Raw genomic sequence first — 25422 nt, forward strand, 5'->3', positions numbered from 1 at the left:
CGGTTTTCGGGTATGTATTGGTCGATTTTAGGTTTGCCAATATTGTCGTATTTTGGCTGAAATCTGGCCAGATCTCGTCAGATCTGGTTGAATTTAACAAGATTTGGCCTATATTCTTTCAAATCTATGGAGATCTTGCTGAATCTGTTGAGATCTGGACAAGATCACCTAATATTGGTGAAGTTAGAGTTGAGCTTATCGGAGTTTTGGCCGAAATTTGCGATTTCTAACGCGGAGAGAAGAAGTCTTCGAGTAGGTCAAGTTTGTTAGGTTCTCAGATAGCCAAACCTCCACTCGAACCGACAATATCAGGTCCTAGCGCTGGTGACCTACAACCGACCAAACCACCGCTTGGATTAAGCGATTCTTGGGTGGAGATCATCAAGTACCAGGCGGGTCTTTGGGTCCAAGCAGGTGGTGGACAGCCCTAGTATTGATGTGATTGAGATTAGCAAGAAAGATTCTTCCCAAATTTATTTTTCATGTTAAATAAACGCTAACTAATGTAAAATTATAATAGGAAGTTAGTCAGCAATTCAAGTATTACCTCAGTCAATGTTTTCACATATTCAAGTTAGTAAGTGTATATGCGTGTGAAGCTCCCTTTTAAAAACTTGAACTTAAGCCTTTGCACCCCACACTCCACAAGCAGGATTTGAACTTGCTCTCAGCAAGTGAAATAACATGTCCAACATGCAAACTATTGGGCCACGCACATCTTGTTGGTCAAGAATGAAAATTTAATAAATATATACAAATTTAAGTATCAAATATATTAAAAAATTAAATGACGCATCACGGTTTGTCCTCAGTTGAACCTTGGTCCAATCTTAAAAATCTTGAACCTCTCTCTTTCCTAGTTCATTAAACGGTCCGGGTTTCAAAACCATGGATGCTAGTAGTTGTAAATTGATGATATCATCACATTAGCCTAAGATCAGCTCATGCAGCCAGCATATTAATTTGTTGATCAATGCTTTCTTCTTCAGTATGATAAGGAAGCAATTTATCTTTTGGTGGTTTGTAGGCTTATTATTAAATATGCCAGAAATATACTACTGTTCAAGGGCTTGCTTCATTCTGTTGCATCTGGAAATTGATTTTGATAACCATCTTCGGTACTTCGTAAATACCATTATCTGCGTGTTTTAAATGTTTTAGTTCATTCTAATATCACTACTGGAAAAAATCCTAATGGCCAAATTGCTTGGGTTTTAATTAGTTGCAAGGATACCACTATCCCATAGGCTCCCACATCTTTTCTAAAAGCTTTGTCCTTCATTCCCTTTGTTACATTTTCCCAAAACCACTCAGTGGTGTTATCACTGATCGAATTCCGTCGTTGCACTTGCACACAGTTAATCCATCTAAGATGACTTTCAAATGTTTAGTCACTGAGCTTAATTCTTCACTTCTGCTGGGCTCATTTTTAATGCCATAGGTATTTGTTTCATTGCATAAGAGGTTTCGTGGCCAAAAGAATTGCAAGACATAGTGTCTGCTGACCATTAAGGGATAAAATGCGAAAGTGTACAAAGGAAATTGCATAGAAACTCTCTTTTGGTAACATTTGCATACTTCTTGTTCTGACTTGCTGCAATCATTGGCCTAGAGTCTCAACTCTTTTTGGTTTTTGTTTTGGGTACCAACAGGGAGAATTCACAACGTAATTTTTTTTTTTTCATCAAATCCATTAGTTTCTAATCTGTTTATGATGACTTATTTCTCCAACTTGTTTGTTGATATTTTTGTAGCTCCGGGAACGCAGGGGTAGCGGAAGAAGCGATGTCTCAAGTGAGGTACAGTGGCCCTTGATGAGATTCGGCAGGTCATTCTACCTGCTCCTTTCATCAGAGTTGAGTTCATTAAGTTATTTTTATACATGAACATATTTGCATAGATAAACGAACGTTGGTATATTGTGTGCTAGAATACACATTCTAGAAAAAATGTGGCTCTGTTATTGATAAATGAAATTACTCAACTTAAGTAAGCATTGATTTTTGTAAAATTGGGTTTGCTTTTATGACTGCTCTTCTTCAACTTATTGGAGTCATGAGGAGAATCGGCCGTGTTCAGATGATGTTAGTAGTGCTTATATTGGCGGCATGATATGTGTGTGCTGACAAGCCTATTGTATTATACGTAGACATATGGGTAATATTCTAAGATGACCGATCTTTTTGTATATAGATAAAGCAAGTGTCAAAAACATAAGGTGGTCAAATTTTCCCCCCTTGACCCTTGCACGTAGCAACTAATTTCCAAAATCTTCGCTTGGTCTTTTGAGAATGTATGTGTTTTTCATACATTATATTTCTAAGTAAAAGAAAGTATTATTGAGAGAGTTTCTAATCTTACAAGCTTTGTAAGCTTGTAGGGATAATCATCAAGTTGGTTGAACTGTTGTATTTTGGAGGACACACACATATTGTAAGTCTATTACACATTTACACCTAAAATTTCATTGATAGTCTGTATCGTCTCAAGATAGTAACCTAATCCACTCCTTAACTTCACCACTTAAAAATATTCATGAATTGACGATAAATTGTTTATTAAATTATGATATCTAATTTATGTGAAATATTATTATTTAACTGATAATTTGAAAATTATTTATTTATCAATTATTGTTCTTAAAAACAGCATACTGTAACTATGGATATACAGAGTAAAGTAAAGACTCAAAGTTACAACCTCCATGTACAATCAAACGGAAGTATACCTCCAAAAATGCTAATTACAATTATCAAACAATGTCTGAAGTATCCTGATGAGCAGTAGATGGATACTTTCGGCAGACTGGACAAGTTTTATTCATTCGGAGCCATTCATCAATGCATTCAACATGGAAGCAATGCTTGCACTCCGGTATACATCTCAGTGTGTCTTTGGGGCAATATTCTGATAAGCATATTGGGCAAGTGTTGTCATTGGGTCCGGGAAGTTTTTGGCTCTCTTCAAGGACTAGCTTTTCATAGGATTGAATGGTGGATTCATCAAGACCCATCATGACATCAGGACGTTGTGGTGTCACTATAGCCGGGGGATTGGACCTACTGCCTCTTGCACTTTCCATGCAACATGTGAAACATGCAATCCCAATAACACAGGTGATGGTTGGTAAGGCAATAGAGAAGCAGACGATCCTAAAAATTCGGAGACCTGTAGATAATTGGCCTGAAATTTGAAGCAGTTGAGGTCTAAATTAAGTAGCAATCAAAGGGATCAGATACAGTTTAGAGCTAAATTATCACCTAATTCTACATTCATTTTAGATTTCATATTTGAATGCTTTGCAAAAAAGGATGTCTATACTCTATCCCATGAGAGGGGAGAACAAGCACAGAATTTGGAATCAAAATAGATATGTAGAAGTTTTATTAGGCTTTGCAATCAATGCCAAGTATATGTAATGGAAAATTAAAGCTGTTGTTATACTGCAATTTGGTACAAAGGTCTAGAATCTTTTTGATTTTGGTAACAGAGATTTTAGAACTTAATGGGAGCTTTTTCTTGTCCTCAGGAATATAATATGCTCTAAAGATCTGTAGGTTAGTTAAATCCAAATAAATAGTTTGACTTGAGTGAGAGATCTCAACAAATTAACTACGTAAATAAAAATTAACATGATTAATTTAATTTAATGGGGGCAAGTGAGTTGTTGCATCTTCGAGTTCCAGCAAATGGAATCAATAGGATAACCACCAATATGCTGTTGTTCAAAGCTAAAGGAACCTAAAATTTAGATATCTAACAATACCCTTAAAGCCAGTTCAGAAATTAAGTGCCGATTAGGATGTCTAATGAGACGTCATTGTAGCTTGACAGACTAACAACAAAAAAGGGTTGGCAATTAAGGTCGGTAGAACCTGAATTTTAGTGATGGACTATCTAACTCATTGTTTCACAAGTGAATCTTGAGTTTGACTCCTCTCTCCATTTTTTTTTTAGAAAAAACAGATAAGCTCTGTACTAACATTATGATACACCTAGACATTTAGGCCGATATGTGTGTTAAATTTGTTAAATATGAATTAGAGATGGAAATTTTGTTAATATTTTAGAACTATTCAAATTTTGATTATTCGTTTAATAAAATTATTATTAAGAAGAACTAGAGTATATCTTATTAACATATCAATTCTAATAAATTGTAGGAATTCTATTTCCTATATTTGAAGTATAAATTATCAATTCTCACATACCCTACCTGTATTAGAATTACTAATGTAACACTTGAATTCAACATTTCACTTTTTTTTTCCCCTTAAAACTACCTATATAAAGTTAATTTTAGAGAATATGATATTTTGGGCAAAACTTAAATACAGTACTTAGGTGTTGTTCCTTAAATTCCCCTTCTAAGATTCTTTCATGTGAATTTTTTTTTCATGAGATTGAAGTGTATTTTTTAATTTAGAATTCATATGGCTGAATTTTAAGAGGAAAACTTAATTAGGAAACAGTACTTAAGGCACTGTACTTAAGTTTTGTCCTAATTCTTTATATCTAAAATTAGATATTTATTAATATGTTAGAAACAAAATTTTATGGTTTAAAAGATTATTCTTAATTAGCGGTCAAAATATCAATACCGACGGATCTGTTTAAGATTATCTTAAACTTCAAATTTTATACTTCTTAGATATAGTGTTGTCTAAACTACAATATAATTGTCAATTCTATCAATCCTACGGCTCCCATTCCATTGACATTGTCTTCTCTCTCTTTTTTTTTTTTCCTAATCAATACCAATAATAAAATACGAAGAATGTGCATGATATATATACACTATCCTTTTCGAAGTCAACGACCTTAATAAGCGTTACAACATTGTTATCCGTAGGCCCAAATAAGAATATATAGACCTAGTCCGAAAGCTGACATGCCATCTCTCTCTCTCTCCAATTCATTATTCATTTTCAAGATCTACGTAGGGTTTGATGGTTCTAAAACGATTCTAATTCTATGTTAAAGAAATTATATACGTCTGTTATCAAATAAATAATGGAAAACAAACAAATAAATAAAGAGAATATAGAAAGGAAAATGTAAATTAATTACCTGCTTGAGGTGGAAAGAAACAACCAATTTGTTGAGTAGTACTATTATTTGTCCTGAATCCACACACACCGCCTTGTGTTTCACAATCTCCACAACCGGGTACGTACCACGTTAAAAGAAGATCCTGATTGAGGTCATGATCTATGAATCCCTCATAATACTGGGATGGCCAGGTGACCGGAACCGGCGATATGGTAATGACTTTGCATGAAGGAATGGTAGAATTAGCAAGAATCAACGAGGATGTAGCTAAGATAGAATGTGTGGAATTGCTGAGGCATTCGATGACAGAGAGACCAAACTTTCTGAACTGAGATGGGCAGCGGAGAAATACGTATTCCTGATTGAAAGCAGCAACGAAAGGTGAGCCAGAAAGGTTGAAGCGTAGGAGCCTTCGTGAAAGGCAACGATCAGGGTCATACAACTCTATCCGCTGGTTCGGATAGTCGATGCTGCGCACAAAGAATTCACCGGAATGAGGAAGTTTTACAACTGTTTGACTCTTACTATTGCAGCTGAGGTCGAAACCTGGATATCCACACTCATTACTATCATTATCACGCCCAGATTGAGATTGTAATTGGAAGGGAAAACGAATAGATGGGCCGTTTCTGCCACACTTGGAGGCTGGGCAAGGTCCAGCTCCTGCAGCTTTAATTTTAATAATGATAATAATGGGATTGGGAGAGAGGAACAAGAAGAAGAGGACAAGAGACAAGACTTGGAATATGCTCATTTTTTTTCTTTGTTGAAATTGAAAGCCCCCCTGAATCCAGGGCCTTAGGGGTGAGATTGGGCACCCCTTGCACATATATATAGAATTTAATATATAGACTTAATTAAGTAGCCTGTTTTAACTTTAAAAAGTCTCACCATCATTATTAAATAAATTTCTAAACAATTCTAAAGTCAATGTTTTAATTTTGATACTGATCTGGCATTTATAAATTATAACTAACTGCATTATCCAATCAACACTGGTTGGTAGCGGCCTACTGACCGTTATTGTTACAGTTACGTACGTACGTGTCTGTCTAGTACTACTACAATATAATGGTACGGCTGCCATGTAAATACTTACCACCTATAAAATTAATTTATTATATTTGCTTCCAATGCTTAAAATTTTGTCATTGTCCCCCCTAATTATCAGGGGAAAAGTCATACATGAACTATTTATAAAAATATTGCTAAATATTAGGTAGAAAGCTGCAATTGAGCATGATAATATTAATAGTTATCATAAACACCCCTTATCTTATCTCCAAAAAAAAAAAAAGACTCAAGTAATGTGAAATACTTTTACGCATTTCATGTCTATAAGACTATAACGCATGACCGAACCTGGTTTTGTAGACTTAAACCAATAATTGAAGTAAAAAGTTTTTTTTTTCTATTTTTAACCACCCACTTTTCATTTTCAGTTCTTATACATTCAATTAAAATATTGATATTCTTCTCAAAAATATATATATTAAAATATTAATCATAATTTTTTTAATTTTGTTTAGGGAGTAGAGAGAATGGAAATAGAAATAAGTTAGAAACTTAGAATATAAAAACAGGAGAAAAGTTTTACAAAACGCTACAGTACTCCCCAAACTTGTTGAGCACTAAAGCATTTTGCAAAATTGTGAATAGCGTTGAAGAGCCAGATGTGAAACAATTTTGGATTTTCTTGATTCCTATACTCTCCAATTTGGCTGAAAACAAAAAGTTCTGAGGAGCCAGATGTTCATGCCCATTGCTCAATTATAGCCTTACCATTACTACTTCGCACTATTCATCCATGCCATCCAAACACAGACTGGCCGCCCCGTATATTTTTTATGCATGCATATCCACATGTAAGTGTACGTAAGTACAGGTTCATATATACATACATACCTATAGCCTATAGGAGCAAATGTTTGTCATTTCTATGCTGCCACAGTATAATACGGTACAGTACAGTCCCAGGGGAAACCAGACTCAATGTTTTATGTACTTTTAAGGAGCAACACAAAGGATATTATTATATTACCAACTGAATGGATCAACGGTTTAAGTAGTACTCTGTCTGAGTTATCGAGAAGGGGGATTTTACTTTCCTTGAAGAGAAAAATTTTGCTAAGACCAAGGGATTTGAGGAGAATTACAGGAGTTGCTGAGAGATTCTAATAGAAACTACTTCTCCATTAGTTCCAGCTCTCATGGTGTGGAATTTGACATTAATTCCTGTTTCCAAGAGAATAGACAAATCAGAAACAAATTAATCATAGAAAAGATTATTGCAAACTGCAGCCTTGAATAAACCAACTATAGGGAATGCAAGCAATGATCTGATTGTCTGTTTTGAGTAACTATATGACTAGTTATGGAATTAATAGTGGGGGGCAGAAATTAAAAGACTACTTTGAATTTTCTTTACCATCATTTTCTTGTAAATTGGTGTTGACTGCAACTGCATGGAGAGTGATCATAGCCTTTGGGTGCAAGTCATTGATTTTCCCTACCCATGAGTTGAGATTAAAGACAGCTGCCGATTCATTTGAAAATTAGACAATGCCATATTACTTTTAAATAATCAGCAATAGAACAAGACACTTGAGTTAGTTTTCCTACAAGAAAGTTAATTGCACTCTTAAACCCCTTCTAATCCCATTAAATAAGCAAAACTCATGAAATCATTATGCCTGACTTGTTGAAGAATACCATTCTAATGTTGTTGATAGTTAATAAAAAATAACTCACTCTTTGATGTGAAAAAGTACGTTATCTGTTCTCAATACATCAGTTAGGATCAGACAGCATTTTCAGGTACGTCATGTTATAGTATAATTTTTTTTTTCCTCTGGTGACAGCAAAATGATACAGTGACCTCAATTAGTGTAGAGTGTAAAGAATTACCACACGATGAAATGTCCTTCAGGTTTTTGACATCAAAAATGGCCCCAGAAGCTCCAGCTACACGCTCTTTAACATCATGAGATCCAATTAGCTGGTATTCCCAGCTTCCCTTTTGGTACCCATCATAGAGGAACAGCTCTATATGCCTTGCATCTAAAGTCTGCATCGTTCCTACATAAACAACGATATTAACTCATATCATGGAAACTTGTGCAGGCTTTTTGTGAGACATCAAAATGCCAAAACAAGTGATGTTTTATGCAAAATTTTGTTTTTATTGATAATTAAACAAGCGTCCAGCGGATCATGAACCCACAAGCTCACCCTCCACCTTACTCTTACAAGGGGAGGAGGTGCCATTTGAGTTAGAGCTCGCTGGCTTGGAACTTGTCTCTTAGTTGACAAATTTGGCTACTGCATTGTAAGATTCATCGAACGATAGCATGTATCAGTCAATGATAGGGTGTCTCAGTTATCCTAACTAACAACAGTATCAGCAAATAAGACATGCATGTCAGCTCATTTAGTATGGAAGTACATTAATATGGATTCATGGATTAATTTTGCATTAAAACAGCAAAAATACACTCTACTGAATAGAATTCTAAAAAAGGAAACAAGCTTATGAGTGACTGAGTCATTGCAAAAGTAGCTAATCCTGTGAAGATTTTTCATTTATTAGCCTGGCCATAAGTTACCACCACCCAAACTCTGAGCTAGTAAAGTTTAACTCACAGAAACAATACCAGATTATCTAAGTAGTCACATTTCTCTTAATAGTATTTCATAGGCACTAATCTCATGAACCAAATAAATCAACAAGGGAATTGATACATTGTACTTTTATTGGTATTAATGCTTTTTTTTTCCTGCTCACCATCACATGTATTGAGTTCGCAGACTGGGCATCGAACAAGCTGCAGATCTGAAAACATGAGCCCAGAAATAAAACAAAGGTTAATTGTGGTGATAAACTTTGAGCATAAGATCCTTTTTTTTAAAAGACTTATTAGAAGTACCAGCTATCCAGATCCCAGATTTAACATTGTCTAACACGCAACAGCCACTAGACTGCAACATCTTCTCTACAGCATCTTCATTTGGGATTTTGGGTGGAGGGCTTAACTTCTCTGTTAGGAATACTGAAGAGTCAAGCAAAAATGCACCAATTCGCATCCAATCTGACATTCCCATCACAACAAAATATTAGTTAACAACTCAGCTGGTCTGCCAATGCAGGGAAGGGAAGGTTGTTTTATGACTTATACACAGATTCATATCATTCGCATCCAACTGAAAAGATGAAAATTGCTTTCTTCCTCCTACAGTTAATATTACCACTACCTACAATAAATTTTTTTTTTTTTCAATAACAACATTCAATGCATAGCTCTTATGCAATTCAAAAAAATAAGTGTAAGGGCCCAATATTTTTCACAACTACTAATTGGCCTGTTTTGATTAGCGCTAATAAAAGTAATGTTAATTGTAATAAATAAAAATATTATCTTACTTTAAGTATTCTACTTTGTACTCCACTAATTATAGTATGCACTTCTTCTTTTTTTATTCTTTATAAAATATGCAAAGTTTAAAATGAAAAAAAAAATCCAAACAAACACATAATATATAACATAAATTTATTATTAAAGTAATAGCGTGTAAAAATAAAAGTGACGTTACTCCAATCACAATTTGCCACATCAATTGTAAAAATGAACTTCTTTCAAATCCAATATGCTTGACGAATCAAACTCACCAATATGCTTCTCTTTTTGGTGAAACTTGAAAGAGTGACTGCCATCTGCAAAATCAAAAAAGCTGATGATTAAGACGTGGAAAGCAAGCAGAGTAGAGAGGCCATGATAGTGTGAAATTTTTATACAGACCGAAGGCAGAAGTGTAGAGGTTGAACCATTTGAAATCCACGTGTTGAGGAGGAGCAGGGATCTGAAGGTCGCGAAGGCACACGAATTTCCAAATGCTATCATCCATGATCACACGCTGGAACCATTTGCTCGTCACAGCCAGCTTTATCAGAGACCTTCCGTCTAGAAACTTCGCAATCTCTGTCCACACGTCCTCTTCATACCTTCAAAGACAAACAATTAACAATCAAAAAAAAAAATTTAATCAAATTAAATTAAATTTAAAAAAAAAAGAGTCCAAAACTCAAACTCTGTTGTTTGAGTTTTGTTTTTAGGTTCTCTTTTAGTTGTTTGACTCAAAAGTTAGTTAGAGAGAATTCAAAAAAATCTAAATGAATTCATGTTTGGCTCCTGAGAAAACGCAAGAAATTGACTAAAGAAAAAACGAAAACAATATTTGCCGCTAGTGAATAACAATCATGATTCGAAATCAGATCAATCAGTCAAGAGTATAACAGCATTCACTTCAAATCACAGATCGGTACTTTAAAAATCATTTCAGAAAAAGATTTTCCAGATCATAATCCAAACAGCCGTACGAATATGAACGAAATTCATCACTGAATCGAGATTCAAAGGTTCACTAAATGATCAAAACGTGTTCTCCAAAAAACAGATTTACGAATCAAAAATTAGCTTCTCTAAACAAAAGAAAAGAAAGAATTGATTTCCGATCATTCTAAGAAGCACAATCGGATTCAGAATCTCACACACACTCAAATACACACCAAAACCTTTAAAAACTCAACGTAAAATTTAAACAAAATTAAAAAATAAAAAAAAAAGGGAATCAAAATGAATGTACCAGGAGAAAGAGGAGCGAGAAGGTTGAGGAGGAGAGGTGCAAGAGCAAATGCGTTTGGCTGATCGCAATCGCTTTCTCATGTGCTCAACTACGCTCTGCAATTGCCGCTTTCCCATGCTTTCGATTTTTGAAGCTCACAACCAAAAACTCACTCTTTTACTCTCACTCTCTGCCTCTATTTATTTGTTTCTTTCTTCGCGCGCCAAGTACTCCCATTCAAAACAAACCCACCAAATTATTATTATTATTATTTCAAATTGTTTGATATTTTAATGGGCCTCAGGTTAGCCCACAATCTCTACTTTTGTGTGGGGCTTGCTTTATGGACCCTAAGTTCATTTGAAGAACCTATTCGCTTTTATTAATGACTTTCATGCATAACATAAAATTATTTATAGGGTTTTTTTTTTTTCCTACTTTGTATCTATAATTTTTTCTACAAATTTTAAGTTGTGAGTAGTATTTTCTCAACCAAAAAAATAAATAAAAGTTGTGAGTAGTAGAGGATCATTTTTATATGGATTCACCATTAACATTGCTTTACTTTTCATTGTTACCTATCATTTTAGCAATTTTTACTTTTAAATATAATTCCCGCTTTTGTTTTTTTTTTTTTTCTTCTTTTGTCATTTTTTCATGGCATTATATTTAAGAAAAGTGTCACGTCCACATCGTTTTCACAACAAATTCTATGTAGGAAATTGTTAATGGTTCTTGTAGGGGTATTGGGCCCAGTAATTTACCAAGGATGGCCCAACAAAGTCTTTTGGGCTAAAAACCCAAATCCGAGGACATCAAATGATCTAGGAGTACATGAATGTACCTCATAAAGAAAATGTCAAGTAAAGATATGATAAACGAGTGACCAATTACGTCTGAGGAATAGATTTGTCCTCGGGTTTTTAAGCCGAGGTCATAAGAAGAGAGGTTTAGTATCCCCGAGCTATGTTATAAGAAATCCTATGACTACGAGAAGACACGGTACACGTGGAGGACAATAGGAAGAGCGGTGGAATATCTAAGGTAAAGCTGCTACCACCGCCCATACATTAAAAGCTCTGTAATTGATATACTGACTGCATAGATGGAAAGATGGGACCTGAGCATGAGGTTTGGAACTTGGTCCCTGACCCCAGCGGACTTTGGGGAAGAATTGATGGGACAAGTATCCCAAGTCAGCGTTACAACCATGAGGTGGAAGATGACAAAGAGAAGAAGAGGAAGTATAAATAAAGAGAAAGACCTTCGGAAAAAAATGGGGCTTCTTTCTGTAAAGGAGAAAGACAATAGTATATGGTAATCTACAATTGTAACCAACCTTAGGAAGCAATATTATAAACTATCCTCGGATTGTGTCCGATGATGAGCTTTTAGTTATACTCTTACAAATAACTCTTTATTTTGTGCCATTGGGCCCAGAGCCCGTTCTTTTCTATGTTATTTAAAACCATCCTTGAGAACTAGATTACAAACCCACTCTCTACAAATTTATTGTAAAAGGGTCTTTCAAGCCCATTTCCAACCTTAGATAGGGAGTTTGAATTGTGTTCTTACAATTGGCGCCGTCTGTGGAAATTTAGTCTTTGAGGAAGTTTAGAACATCATGGTGGGCTCAGGACCACAACGCAGTGCGGAGTCCGTAGGCTCCCAGCATGAGGATCACTCCTTGCATCCTGATCACGGAGAGAACCGGGAAGGTAGTGTACATACTACTCACACTATCAGAAGTACGAGTCATTCACAAGGAGGAAGTAGAGGTCCTCACGAGAGGAATACCAAGGCCATGCAGAAAGAGATTGACGGCCTAAAAAGAAATTTACGTCACGAAAGGCGAAGGCGAACTCCTTCGGTCTCCGATCCCTCTTCGGAGGGATCCAAGGATGACAATTACAGGCAGAGGTCCAGGACTCCCCCGGGTGAATCTTTTTCTTCCGAGGAGGACAACCTGCATGGGAGGCATGGCAGAGACTTCTCCTCTAAGGGCTTGGGAAATGATGCGATGGGTAGGGCATTGCCCCAAATCTCCAAGTCACCCTTCACGCGCAGACTGGAGGAAGGGAGGTTACCTCGGCACTTCACACAACCGGCCTTCACTATTTACAATGGCCGGACGGATCCTGTGGAGCACGTGAGCCATTTCAGCCAAAGAATGGTAGTACATTCTAAGAATGAGACCTTGATATGCAAGATCTTCCCCTCTAGCCTGGGGCCTATCGCCATGAGATGGTTTGATGGCTTGAGGGCAGGCTCTATTAGCTCTTTCAAGGAGCTTACTAGAGCATTTGGTTCTCGCTTCATCACGTGCAGTAAAGTTCCTCGGCCATTGGATTCATTATTATCCATGGCCATAAGGGATGGGGAAACCCTGAGAACGTATTCAGATTGGTATTGGGAGATGTTCAATGAAATTGACGGGGACTTCGATGATGTGGCGATAAGGACCTTCAAGGTCGGCCTACCGATGAAGCATGACCTAAGGAAGTCTTTAACGAAAAAGCCTGTCAGAAGCGTGCGCCGGCTTATGGATCGCATCGACGAGTACAAAAGGGTTGAGGAAGATCAGCAGCAAGGGAAGGGTAAGACGAAGGTTATCCCACAGGAAAGGAGGGATTTCAGGTCAGACAGATACAACAACAATAGGCCGGCAAGAGATTTTTCCAGACAAGCTAGTAATACGCCCCCATAGGTGGTCAACACTGTTTTCAAAGAACCAGTGCAGCAGCTGTTGGAGAAAATCAGGCATGAGTCTTTCTTCAAATGGCCAAATAAGATGGCAAGGGACCCTCTGAGACGCAACCAAAATCTCCATTGCCATTATCACTAGGAGAGGGGTCACACCACCGAGGATTGTCGCACTCTGTGGAATCATTTAGAGCAGTTGGTCAAAGAGGGAAAGCTAAAGCAATTCCTGTATTAGCCTAATGGGCAAGGAAACCAATCAGGGATGGCAAACCACGGTGGCCCTTCGTCAAGGCCTCCTCTAGGTACCATCAATGTAATTTTCGCGGTACTTGGAAGGATTGGCTCAGCTCCCTTTAGGGTAATGTCAGTGGCTCGGTCTTTGGCCGAGGAGTCAAGGGATCAGCCGAAGAGAATTAAGGCGAGTATCCTACCAGTTTTAAGTTTCTCGGAAGAGGACAAAGTGGGGACTATCCAGCCTTATGATGATGCCTTGATGGTAACCCTAAGAATAGGGGACTATGATGTGAAGAGGGTGATGGTCGATCAAGGCAGTGGTGCAGATATCATGTATCTTGACCTGTTTAGAGGTTTAAAGTTAAAGCTTGAAGATCTTATGGCGTATGACTCACCCTTGATAAGCTTCGAGGGAAAGGCTGTCGTTCCAAAGGGGCAAATTAGACTGCCTGTATAATCAGACCCAGAGGTGGTGAACGTAGATTTCATCGTAGTGGATGCCTATTCTCCCTACACCGCAATTGTGGCAAGACCTTGGCTGCATGCGTTGAGAGCTGTTTCCTCAACCTTGCATGTTAAGGTTAAGTTTCATTCTAGAGACTAGGTGGTGGAGCTACTTGGGAGTCAGTCTGTGGCTCAACAGTGTATCACGGCTGCAATTCTGCGTCAACCTGAGCCGGAGTCCTCGTCCTCGGCTGGCGGAGAGGCGTAGCAATCAAAGTATTTTGGAGCAGCCAAGGTAGATGAACCTGCATGTGAGGAATTGAAGAAGATTCTCATAGACGACGACCCTGAGAAGTTCTTTCAGGTGGGGGTTCAATTTCCATAGGAGGAGAAGGAAGAGCTGATTTTGTTTTTGAGAAAAAACATGGACGTATTTGCATGGAATGCTAATGAGGCCCCTGGGGTTGATCCAAGTTTCATTTGTCATCATTTAAAGGTCAATCCAGTTGCGATACCAAGGAGGCAACCACCTCGGCGGTCCTCCAAAGAGCATTCCGAGGCTGTGAAAGAGGAAGTGCTGAAACTCAAGAAGGTGGGTGCTATCAAAAAAGTTTTTTATCCTGAATGGTTAGCCCATACGGTAGTGGTGAAAAAGAAGAATGGGAAATGGAGAGTTTGTGTGGACTTCACAGATTTGAACAAAACTTGCCCGAAGGACTCTTTCCCAATGCCTCAGATTGATCAATTAGTGGACGCTACTGTTGGACAGCCTCGGATGAGTTTTCTTGACGCTTTCCAAGGTTACCACCAAATACCTTTAGCTGTGGAGGACCAAGAGAAGACTGCTTTTGTCACTCCCACAGGAAACTACCATTATAAGGTAATGCCCTTTGGTTTGAAAAACGCAGGGACTACCTATCAAAGGATGATGACGAGAATGTATGAGACACAGTTGGGAGAGACTATTGAGGTATGTGTGGATGAAATGGTGGTAAAGAGTAAAGCAGTTTCTATGCATTTGGAAGATCTGAGCAACACTTTTCAAACGCTAAGAGAGTATAAGTTGCGACTCAATGCCTCTAAATGTTCTTTTGGTGTGGGATCGGGCAAGTTTCTAGGCTATATGGTAACTCACCGAGGAATTGAGGTGAATCCTGCTCAGGTTAAGGCCATTAACAACTTACACCCACCTCGGAATCCTAAAAAAGTACAGAGACTAACAGGTATGACCGCTGCCCTCAACCGATTTATATCTCGGTCCGCGGACAGATGTAGGCTTTTCTTTCAGTTGTTGAATAAATGGAAGGGTTTTGAATGGACCGAGGAGTGTGCGGTAGCTTTTCAACAGCTTAAAGAGTATCTCTCGCAACCACCCATTATGTCTCGGCCAGAAATTGATGAAGTTCTGTTTGCATATATTGCAGTAGCTAATCATGCAGTTAGTTTGGTTCTTATACGAGACGATAGTAATATCCAGAGGCCAGTTTATTATGTAAGCAAGTCTCTGCATGAAGCCGAGGTGAGTTATTTGCCACTGGAGAAAGCTATTTTAGCGGTGGTGCATGCTACACGAAGGCTTCCTCATTACTTCCAATCCCATACGGTGGTTGTCCTTACACAACTCCCTCTTAAATCTATACTTCGGAGTGCGGATTATACGGGAAGAATTGCGAAATGGGGCACTATCCTAGGAGCTTTTGACATCAAATATATGCCTCGCACCTCTACAAAGGGGCAAGTCATCACAGATCTTGTGGCGGAATTTACTGAGCCCTCATTAGAGGAATATATTGAAGGATCAAGTGTGGGTAAAAAATCAATAGGCATGATTTCATGCAAAGAGCCTCCGTTATGGAAAGTGCACGTTGATGGAGCAGCAAATCAGAGAGGATCTGGTGTGGGACTAGTTTTGGTATCCCCGGAGGGAATTACTTTTGAGAAATCTTTGAGATTGGGGTTCTCGGCCACCAACAACGAAGCAGAATATGAGGCCGTCCTCACATGGATGAACATGATTCATAAAATGGAAGGGAAGATGGTACAAATGTTCTTGGATTCATTATTGGTGGTAGGCCAAGTAGAAGGGAAGTTAGAAGCAAGAGATTCAAGAATGCAAGGATACCTAACCCAGGTCAGATGTATGCAATCTTAATATGAGTCTTTTTCTTTATTACATGTATCCAGATGTGGGAATACTCATGCCGATTCATTAGCCACACTCGCAACATCCTCGGCGCAAAGCCTATCGCGGGTTATCCTTGTCGAAGATCTGCTAAAACCTGCTAAGATGAATGGTAACGTCACTCGAATTCTTCAAATTAGGACAGGGCCTAGTTGGATGGATCAAATAGTAACTTTTCTCAAAGATGATATCCTGCCTAAAGAAAAAGTCGAAGCAGATAAAATTCGCAGGAAAGCAACTCGGTTCTGGTTATCCGAGGACCAGAAATTATACAAACGCTCTTTTCGGGACCATATTTGTTATGTATGCACCCCGAGGCAACGGAGTTACTTTTGGAAGAGTTGCATGAAGGGATTTGTGCAAGTCACACTGGGGGAAGGTTTTTGGCTCATAGAGCCCTTACTCAGGGCTATTGGTGGCCCAATATGTAGGGGGAGGCACAGGATTATGTGAAGAAGTGTGACCAATGTCAAAGATTTGCTCCAAACATACATCAACCAGGAGGTGTCCTTAATCCTCTATCTAGCCCTTGGCCTTTTGCTCAATGGGGCTTGGACATTGTTGGACCTTTCCCAAAAGCAACAGAAAACAGGCGATGGCTCCTCGTCGGAACGGATTATTTCACCAAATGGGTTGAAGCTGAGCCATTATCGAATATCAGAGACATGGAAGCGAAAAAATTTGTATGGAAAAACATCGTTACCAGGTTTGGCATCCCTCATACTCTCATTTCAGATAATGGTTTACAATTTGATAGCAAAGCCTTTAGGAAATATTGTTGTGATCTAGGCATCACGAATAAATATTCCACTCCAGCTTACCCTCAAGGGAATGGCCAAGCTGAGGCCGTCAATAAAGTGATAGTTAATGGACTCAAAAAAAGGTTGGGTGAGGCTAAGGGAAGGTGGGTGGAAGAACTGCCACATGTCTTATGGACATATCAAACTACCCCACGAAGATCCACAGGAGAAACGCCCTTCTCCATGACTTATGGAGCCGAGGCAGTAATACCCCTGGAAACTGGGTTCCCAACCCTAAAGAAAAGCTCCTTCGTTCCAGATAGCAACGATGACCTATTGAGGAGAAATTTAGACTTAGTTAAGGAACGACAGGAGAATGCCATGGTTCAACTAGCTTATTATCAACATAAGCTCAAACAGGGGTATGATTCTCATGTAAAACTGCGACCTCTTGCACCTGGCAACTTGGTATTGAGGAAAGTTTTGGGCACAACAAAGAATCCAGCATGGGGAAAACTAGGGCCCAACTGGGAAGGACCTTATCGTATTACTTCGGTTGCAGGAATAGGGGCTTACAATCTGGAGGATTTGGACGAACATGTTGTACAACGTCCTTGGAATGTAAATAACCTACGGAGGTACTATTATTAAATGAAAGGCACTTCGGCCATTTTTGTTAAAACTGCATTGCGTTCATTGTCTTCGTTCATCTAAGTATCAAATTGAAGCTTGGTGTGCCTGGATCCTCGAACCACATACCTCGTCTAAATTGATATTTTTTATCAAGTGTTAAACAAAACCTTAGTTATGTCTGGTCCTCGGATCATCTACTTTGGGAAAATTAACATTTCAACTGTTGCATCTAAGTATCAAACTGAAGCTTGGTGTGCCTGGATCATCGGACCACATACCTCGTCTAAATTGATATTTTTTATCAAGTGTTAAACAGAACCTTAATTATGTCTGGTCCTCGGATTATCTACTTTGGGAAAATTAACATTTCAACTGTTTCATCTAAGTATCAAACTGAAGCTTGGTGTGCCTGGATCCTCAGACCACATACCTCGTCTAAATTGATATTTTTTATCAAGTGTTAAACAGAACTTTAGTTATGTCTGGTCCTCGGATCATCTACTTTGGAAAAATTAACATTTCAATTGTTTTCATCTAAGTATCAAACTGAAGCTTGGTGTGCCTAGATCCTCGGACCACATACCTCGTCTAAATTGATATTTTTTACCAAGTGTTAAACAGAACCTTAGTTATGTCTGGTCCTCGAATCATCTACTTTGGGAAAATTAACATTCCTTTTCTTTTTCTTAAAGTATCAAAGCTTGGTATGCCTAGGTCATTAGACCATATACCTTATTTCATATATTTGACATAAATCAAACTAGAGGTCTAAATGAAAAATCAACTGCTTAAAAGTCTCCCTGAGATAGTGATAAACGGATAAGAAATCCATGAGCATCACTTAATGCATCTCCTGCCTATAGTATTAAGTTTGATCCAGTTTTTTGGCTTTGACTTTAGTAAATTAATAAGGGCGAAAGGATTACTGTTCTAAATATATGGAAAAATAAAACAAAAGTGAAGACCATCAAACAAAAAAGAACTTGCGCTTACATTAGCTTCAGAAAGTACTTTGTAATTATAAGGAACTTGCGAAATTACACTTAGCAGAAAATGAAGAAAAAAATCAAAACTAAGGAAAAGCAATCACTGCTTCAATTTTATCTTCAGAGGGCCTTTAGGGTCTTGAGGAGGTGGAAGCTGCACCGAGGCCTCATCGGCAATTCCTTTGCCTTTGGAATCATCCTTCAAAGTTATCAGATTTGCTTGGTCACCCAACTCATCCTTGGAAGATTCCTGAAGGTCACTTGAAGGCTGTATGTCTTCTAGTGCCTTCTCTTGTATTGAATCAACTTGCTTGAGGAGATCTTCAGAAAGAGCTGAGTGTTCAGCCTGTTCACCTCTCTTATCCTCAGATGATACCTGGGCAGCTTCATTGTCAGCTTGAGGAGCGTCAGAAGCTCGAATTGCTGAAGGATAGTAGACACTTTCTGCTTTCCAAAGAGTAGAAGAGGCATCAACCCCAGCTTGGGAAAGTGCCTCGTTCCACACTTGGAGGCAGTAATGTCTACATACCTCGGGAACCTGAGCCTTGAAGGTTTCCGTGATCTCCTTCACACCAATCTCGTAACATTCTTGTTCAGCCAGCTCCTTTGAATTTTCGGCCTCTTCTTTTGCCTTTTCAGCTCTTTCCTTTTCTTCAAGGGCTTCCTCTTTGCCTTTGATGGCCTCCTCTTTAACCTTCTCAGACTCCTTCAGATCTTTTTTCAGATCTTCAATAAGTTTTCGTGCTGCAGCGAGGTTCTCGTCGGCTTGTCGGAGCATCAGTCGCTGGTCCTCGGCCTGTTTAGTGGTTGTTTTGAGATCGGCCTCTAAACCTGACCTTTCACTCTCTGCCTTAACCAACTTGGCTGAGACCTCCTGCAACTTCTTCTTCTGAATGTCCGAGATCCTTTGGGCGGCGTCACGCCTAGATTCCTCGGCCCTCAGAGACTTGTATGAGCTGATGGCAATCTCTTCTGCCCTATGGGCAGATTGAACAGCCTGTGAGCAAATATATATATATATATATATATATATATATATATGTGTGTGTGTGTGTGTGTGTGTGTAAGTTTTATAAAAATAAAAAAATATATATATACAATAAAAATAGATAAGGCTTAGAAGAAAAACTTACCATCGCAAGCTTCTTCTTCAGAATCATGAAGACATTGTGGTCTCTTTTCTTTCTGAGCTCACCCATGTCCTCAGGGAGCAGCAACGCTTGCTCCAATGCGTCTGCCACGCACGCAACAGTCCCCTCATCAGAGTTTCTAATGGACGCATCCATGGTAATAGCCCGGTCGTCCATGGTCATGTTAGGGAGCCATAGAGAAGCCTGCACAGTCACCTGCGATTCGGTCCTTTTGTCTGACCTAGTCTGCACCGTGCGGGCCTGCTTACTACCCTTTTCAATCTCGGGCTCTTTAGGAAGAGAGCCCTTCCTTACCTCCATCACTTCCTTTCCCTTTTGCTGTTCCCTTTTCCTTTTAAGGTCAGTCGGATTGGGACGTTGAGTTTGGGGAGGAGGAGGAGGAGGAGGAGGGAGTCTAGACTCAGGGCCTTTGTCAGCACCCTTATCTTGGGCCCTAGGGCGCAGTTCGTTAGGAGGCTCTTGAGAGCCTGTGTAACCCTCAAGCACATCTTTTAGACTAGGCTTGACCTTGCGTTGAATGCCCATGTTATCGGATTGGTGAACAATGGCTGGCAAGACTTGTGAAAAGGTGCCGAGGATAGAAATTGAGTCTTCGGGAGAGTGGGGTTGGTTAAAAACCTCGAACTCGTCCTCGGAATCAGATACCTCAACGATTTTTTCTTCTTCCTTTACAGTAGGATGGGAAGACGTGGCTTCACCAAGTACGGATTGTGTGGGAATAGAGACTAAGGGAATCCCAACTGGAACAGGTTGTGGTAGTTGTATTGGTTGAGTGATCAGAGTACCTTGGGGAATAGGAGCCCCCTCCAGTAGCAGGAAACCTTCAACGGCAACGCTAATCCGAGGAAGGCGGGGGTCCTTGGCTTTGATCACGCACTTCGGTGCCTGAAAGGCTTTGGAAATTGGATTGTAGCCGAGGATGAGATGAGCCGCTCGGAGTTGGCCGTCAATATGCACAAAAACTTCAGCTTGTAGGATCCTGTCCAAACATCCAAAATCGACAAGGAGAGGATGACGATCCGCTGCGTGTGGATCTGTAGAATTATCCAAAAGGAAAAGGGTAAGAATAAATAAGAAGACAAATATATATATATATATATATATATATATAATAATGGTTTTTAGGGTTCTAGATAAAAAACCAAAAACTTCACCTGGAGTCCCCTCCCTTGTCGGACAGGGTAAGCCGTCGTGCCAATTTCCTAATACGATCAGGAAGTCGTTTTTTAGACCCTTATTAGATTCGGGCAGACACTGAATTAGCCTAACTTCTGGGTATCTAGATTTTAGGTAATATTCGTCTTTTTTGTCAGGTAATGGAGGTTATAAACCCAGTTCACGTCGTGATAAGTGAGCCCTAGGTTCATCTTCTCGTTTAAAGCGTCTATGGAACCTAAGATCCTAAAGACATTTGGGGCGCACTGGGTGGGAGTTAATCTAAAAGCCCTAAGGTAATCCCTAGTCACGGTTCCCATGGGGATTCTCATTCCCCCTTCGATGAATGCAATCATCGGGATTACTACCTCCCCCGTTTTTCTTTTTTCAAAATATTCCTCCTCGTTACAGTACCTGATAGATACGTCTGAGGGGATTCGGTACTTAGCCTTGAACTGTTCTATTTTTTCGTTTGAATCCACTAGGGACGCAAACCTACCCATCTTTGAAAAAGGGGGGTGTGAAGAAACTAAAAAAGAACTATGCCGAGGACGAAAGATACAGAGAAAAAGAAAAAGAAACGGAAAGAAAGAAAACAAAATAAACAAAGAGCTGATAAGAAGGGGAAAGAGTATGAGAGAACTTACTTTAAAAAAGAAGAAGGCACGGTCACCTCGGACAAAGTATTTGGTAAAATGAGAAGGCACGTGAAGGTAGCAAATATGGCAGGTACGTTATAAGGTTATTGTAGTGTGAAAGATTTGAAGAAAATTAGTATTTATATATCAAAAGGAGTTATGAAGCGGGAGAATTCCCGCCTCAACCCAGGAACGGCTCTCAACCGTTGGATATGTGTCACATCGTTGAAACATGGGAGACACAGAGACGCCAGAAATTAATTCAGGGGCGCTTCATATGCCGGAGCATCGGGAACATGCGACAGGCAATTCAAAAGTCATTGTCCCCATTAGCAATATTGCCAAAAATCCGCAAGACAAAAAGGAGATTTAAGTCGAGATCCTCTTTTCCTCCCGAGGTGAAGAAATAAAGAATCTCGATGGGCTATTGTAGGGGCATTGGGCCCAGTAATTTACCAAGGATGGCCCAACAAAGTCTTTTGGGCTAAAAACCCAAATTCGAGGACATCAAATGATCTAGAAGTACATGAATGTACCTCATAAAGAAAATGCCAAATAAAGATATGATAAACGAGTGACCAATTACGTCCGAGGAATAGATTTGTCCTCGGGTTTTTAAGCCAAGGTCATAAGAAGAAAGGTTTAGTGTCCCCGGGCTATGTTATAAGAAATCCTATAACTACGGGAAGACACAGTACACGTGGAGGACAATAGGAAGAGCGGTGGAATATCTAAGGTAAAGCTGCTACCACCGCCAATACATTAAAAGCTCTGTAATTGATATACTGACTGCATAGATGGAAAGATGGGACCTGAGCATGAGGTTTAGAACTTGGTCCCTGACCCCAGCGGACTTTGGGGAAGAATTGATGGGACAAGTATCCCAAGTCAGCGTTACAACCATGAGGTGGAAGATGACAAAGAGAAGAAGAGGAAGTATAAATAAAGAGAAAGACCTTCGGAAAAAAGGGGGCTTCTTTCTGTAAAGGAGAAAGACAATAGTATATGATAATCTACAATTGTAACCAACCTTAGGAAGCAATATTATAAACTATCCTCGGATTGTGTCCGAGGAGGAGCTTTTAGTTATACTCTTACAAATAACTCTTTATTTCGTGCCATTGGGCCCGGAGCCCGTTCTTTTCTATGTTATTTAAAACCATCCTTGAGAACTAGATTACAAACCCACTCTCTACAAATTTATTGTAAAATGGCCTTTCAAGCCCATTTCCAACCTTAGATTGGGAGTTTGAATTGTGTTCTTACAGTTCTAATTTAAACTCACGGCTAAAATTACTTTTTTACCCACCAATAACAGCATTCTACTTAGAATTTTTTGTGAAAAATATTATGGACAACATTTCCTTATATTCAATGTAATTTCTAAATATTATTCCAAAAAAAAATTGTCCCTTTATTCATTCTTTTTTTATAAGCATACAATTTACACACTATAAATTTGTTGGATTACCATTTTAGTACATTAAGTTTAAATTTTGGATATACACTACTGTTAGTTTCTTTAAAACCTTCTCCCCTCTTCCCTTGTGTGTGTGTTAAAAATACTTAGTATTCTCAACAACAAAAAAAGTTTAAATTTTATCATCATAGTAAGTTAATTTTGATAACGTTGTCATTTTAGTCATATTCCATTCTAATGTCATTTTAAATCATTTTTTGATGTTATAAAGGTGAAACAAAGTAGTAATCTCTTCTCTTATCATCGAATAAGAGACATAGTATTCAATCCTTGACTATATCAAAATTTAATTAGTGTCTTAGTCTAATAATAAAGATTAATATCAAAAGCAGATATCATAAGTTAAAACTCTCTCTAAAAAAAATCAATTTAATTCCTTCCAAGAATTCTTGTCAAACTCTTTTTAAAGTAATCTTGAAAGAACTTTGGATCCTAAGATAATAATAATATATAATAAAGGTGATGTACATAGAGATCATGTGATATTAGGTTAGTCCTCTCAAAGGGAGAAACATAGACTTCCATTTAGAAGAACTAAGTATGATGGAGAGGATATGCACTGATATATCGATATAGAGATCCATTGGTTTAAAATGACAATTTTTCCCATAAGAAGGAACTTCCATTCCATTCTCTATTTTACTTTTTTCCACATCCACTTTAATTCCCTCAATTCCTTAATTGCTTTTCTATGCATAAGGTTTTGGACAACAATTAAGTTCCGATGAATGACTAATTTGGATGTCCCATTTTGCACTGATTAATAAATTCACATATGCTATCTCAATGAAGAAGTAATAAAGGTGTAATTGACTCTTTACATGATGATACTTTCTTAAGAGAATTTAAGATAATCCCAAGTCAAAAGTATTAAAATTTTATGTTGACAATGACATTTATTCACTCTAATACGTCACTTCACAATATACAATGAACATTTAAGTGATTTTATTTTTTGCATTAGAAAGTAGCCATCTATGAATTTAAATAGACACAAATTTGAATTATTTTAGATTTAAATGAGTAAGATATGACCGTTTGAAATTAATGTAACTGTATTATCTACTAATCATTCGCATGCATACACACTTGATATGTATCATAGACATAAACGAATCATGAGTATACAAAACAGAGACAAATACTCTAATTTTAAATGATTTCATAACTTAACCTTTTAATTTGATTTAAAATTTATGATTCTCAACAAAAAAATAATAATAATAATTTAAAGTGCTACCCACACAATGGGAGACTCAAAAAGAAATATATATATATATATATATATATATATATATATTTGAGGGGAAAGACAAAACTCAATAAAAACACTGATAAAGTTAAGGTTATGTTTGGTAACAATTTTTGTTTTCTATTTTCAAAAACTTGTTTTTGAGAATATAAAGAAAAAACAATTTTCTTGTATTTTTGAAATCAAAAACATGTCTGGTTAGTTGAAATTAAAAAAATATATATAGTTTTTTGAAGAAAAAAATAAAAAATACAAAAATATATTGTTACTAAGATTTGAACTCTAATGCTAACTCATTAAATGAGTTAGATTCATTAAATTAAATGCATATTTTCATTGACTTTTGAAAACTATAAACTGAAAACAACTTTTTACATGTTTTCAATTTCCTTTACAAATTGAGTTTTGAGAACGGTTTTTTATTTTTTGTCCATTTTGGGTTATCAAACAAGTTTTTTAGCTTCAAAAATAAAAAATTGTTTTTGAAAACAGGAAATAAGGGGAAAAAACAGTTACCAACATAACCTAAGTTTTTTTTTGGGGTGGGATTTTTAGCTTACACTAGATAAGATGATAGGTTTGCATTGATTCACCGATGAAGCTCCCTCGCCTTTGGGGATTCTGCTTAGGACTTAGAAGGGTGACCTCTGCTAAAATAAGCTTTATATCGCTTCCACTACCTCCCATCTAGTTACGTGCCGATGATACTCATAAAACAGAGCCAAGAAGTCATCTAGACCCAGAGGATTTGTAAGATTCCAAACTGCAATTATACTTATTTAAAATGTCTGCCTCATTAGGAGCTTGACAATAAAACATCATTTTTCCAAAGTCAAGATCTATGGAAAGATGATATTTCTAAGACCTCTAGAGCTAGAGAGTTTGAACTTGTGTTCAACAAAACAAATCAAGGACCAATAGCCACTCACATGTTTCCTTTTAAAAAATCTATTGAATTCCTCATGTCCCTGATGAGTGACGACTACAATCAGGTAGGAAAAACTAGTCTTGAGATCATTACTGGCTATCACTCAAAAGGTGCCGGCTGCAGCTTATACATATATAGATGTCCTCAAATTCATTGATTGGATTGGCATTAAGATTTAAGACCTCTCATCATTTAACAATTCTAAAGCCTTTCGATATATATTAT

The 25422-nt window shown here is 38.0% G+C and overlaps 2 protein-coding genes across 2 annotated transcripts; both read right to left on the reverse strand.

The window, feature by feature from the left end:
- Positions 1 to 2595: 2595 nt before the first annotated feature.
- On the reverse strand, positions 2596 to 5853 carry LOC142617657 (putative RING-H2 finger protein ATL21A). Its single transcript, XM_075790610.1, has 2 exons — positions 5071 to 5853; positions 2596 to 3183 (listed from the first exon to the last, which is right to left on the reverse strand). Exons 1-2 carry the CDS (start codon positions 5804 to 5806, stop codon positions 2753 to 2755), a joined length of 1167 nt encoding a protein of 388 aa, XP_075646725.1. The 5' UTR covers positions 5807 to 5853; the 3' UTR covers positions 2596 to 2752.
- Positions 5854 to 6982: 1129 nt separating this feature from the next.
- On the reverse strand, positions 6983 to 10808 carry LOC142616290 (putative F-box protein At3g61730). Its single transcript, XM_075789169.1, has 8 exons — positions 10693 to 10808; positions 9849 to 10051; positions 9719 to 9763; positions 8979 to 9140; positions 8837 to 8884; positions 7960 to 8130; positions 7481 to 7588; positions 6983 to 7287 (listed from the first exon to the last, which is right to left on the reverse strand). The coding sequence occupies exons 1-8, from the start codon at positions 10806 to 10808 to the stop codon at positions 7205 to 7207; spliced, it is 936 nt and encodes a 311-aa protein (XP_075645284.1). The 3' UTR covers positions 6983 to 7204.
- Positions 10809 to 25422: the final 14614 nt, after the last annotated feature.

The sequence above is a fragment of the Castanea sativa genome, chromosome 11, assembly GCF_040712315.1.
Source record: "Castanea sativa cultivar Marrone di Chiusa Pesio chromosome 11, ASM4071231v1".
Classification (NCBI taxonomy): domain Eukaryota; kingdom Viridiplantae; phylum Streptophyta; class Magnoliopsida; order Fagales; family Fagaceae; genus Castanea; species Castanea sativa.